At 58.4% G+C, this 1,455-nt stretch overlaps 1 protein-coding gene across 1 annotated transcript in view; it reads left to right on the top strand.

The window, feature by feature from the left end:
• Window positions 1–545: 545 nt before the first annotated feature.
• Window positions 546–1,455, top strand: part of PVRIG (PVR related immunoglobulin domain containing) — a 1,829-nt gene continuing 919 nt past the window's right edge. Inside the window, 4 exon segments of the mRNA XM_006918629.1 lie at window positions 546–645; window positions 648–722; window positions 810–1,160; window positions 1,250–1,373. Of these exon segments, the coding sequence (XP_006918691.1) occupies window positions 597–645; window positions 648–722; window positions 810–1,160; window positions 1,250–1,373 (599 nt within the window). The 5' untranslated portion in view covers window positions 546–596.

The following is a 1,455-nucleotide window of genomic DNA, read 5'->3' as shown; positions in this document are numbered from 1 at the left end:
TGGGTCAAGCTGGGCTAGGCTCTTAGTTACCAACACTCTCCACCCCACAATGCTGGCTTTCCTGCTTATAGGTCTTCCCCTTGCCAAGTTCCTTCACATTCCCAACCCCTTAGCTGCTTGGGTCAAGCTGGGCTAGGCTCTTAGTTACCAACACCCTCAACCCCACAATGCTGGCTTTCCTGCTTATAGGTCTCCCCCTTGCAAGTTCCTTCACATTCCCAACCCCGGAGGGCTGGGGTCAGAGACATCTTAAAGAGAAACCAGGGGCCCCTCCCTCCTGAGGGAAGGAAATTCCTTTTAGGTTCCTCTGCAGTGTTCTTCCCTCCCCCACCTCTTCCCTTCTCCAAGGCTTGGTCTGCACAGGTCATTACCCATAAACAGGGCTGGGAAAGGAACCCGAGCCACCTGACCCTCTCACACTAAAGCACAGCATGGGGACAGGAAAAACCTTGTCACTATCACTAAGTCTCCTGAGGGAGGGGTCTATCGCCCCACGTTCACCAGCTGAGGTAGACAGAGAAGGAAGTGGAGCTGGGTTGCAGAGAGCAGCAAGCCCAGCTGCCCCTGGGCCTGTTCACACTTGAAAACTTCCTGCGATGAGAGCGGAAACACAGGTGCTGTCCCCACCACAACAGCCCCCAGAGCCTTGGCCGGGGGAGCCATGGACAGGCCCCGGGCCCTGGTCCTGCTCTTGGCGCTGCTGACACTCTGCATCACTGCAGGTGAGTTGGGGGGCCAAAGAGAAGCAGAGGCAGTGGAGACATGGCGGAGACCAAGCCTTGGGTCCTTCCTATGTCTGTATCCCACAGGGACCCCTGAGGTGTGGGTGCAAGTTGAGATGGAGGCCACCAAGTCCCTGTCCTTCACTGTCCGCTGTGGATTCCTGGGATCTAGTGCTATCTCCCTAGCAACTGTGAGTTGCGGGGGCCGCGATGGTGCCGGAGGGACCAAGCTGGCTGTGTTGCACCCAGAATTCGGCATCCAGCAGTGGCCTCCTGCCCGCCAGGCCCACTGGGAAACCAGAACCACCATCTCCCTCACCCTGGAAGGGTCTGAGGGGAGAAGCCCCAGTCCCAACACCACCTTCTGCTGCAAGTTTACTTCCTTCCCTGAGGGCTCCCAGGAGGCCTGTGGGAACCTTCTCCTGGGCACAGACCAAGGTGGGGCTAATGAGGAGTGGGGTATAGGGAGGGCAGGGAAGGACTCGGGGCATCAGCCACCTATCTGGTATGTCTTTCTCTCTGCACAGGGCTCCCTGCTTCTACTCCAGCCCCTATTCTGCGGGCTGAACTGGCCGGAGTCTTGGGGGTTTCAGGGGTCTTCCTCTTCGGCTGCATCTACCTCCTCCACCTTTTGCATCGGCAGAGGCACTGGTGAGACCCAGCCCCAGCCAGGCCCAGTCTAAATCCCCATAGCACTGGGCTAGCCACAGACTGTGCTTCTGACCCTCCTAAC

The sequence above is a fragment of the Pteropus alecto genome, unplaced genomic scaffold (assembly GCF_000325575.1).
Source record: "Pteropus alecto unplaced genomic scaffold, ASM32557v1 scaffold68, whole genome shotgun sequence".
Classification (NCBI taxonomy): Eukaryota; Metazoa; Chordata; class Mammalia; order Chiroptera; family Pteropodidae; genus Pteropus; species Pteropus alecto.
This window is presented reverse-complemented; position numbering and strand designations above follow the sequence as displayed.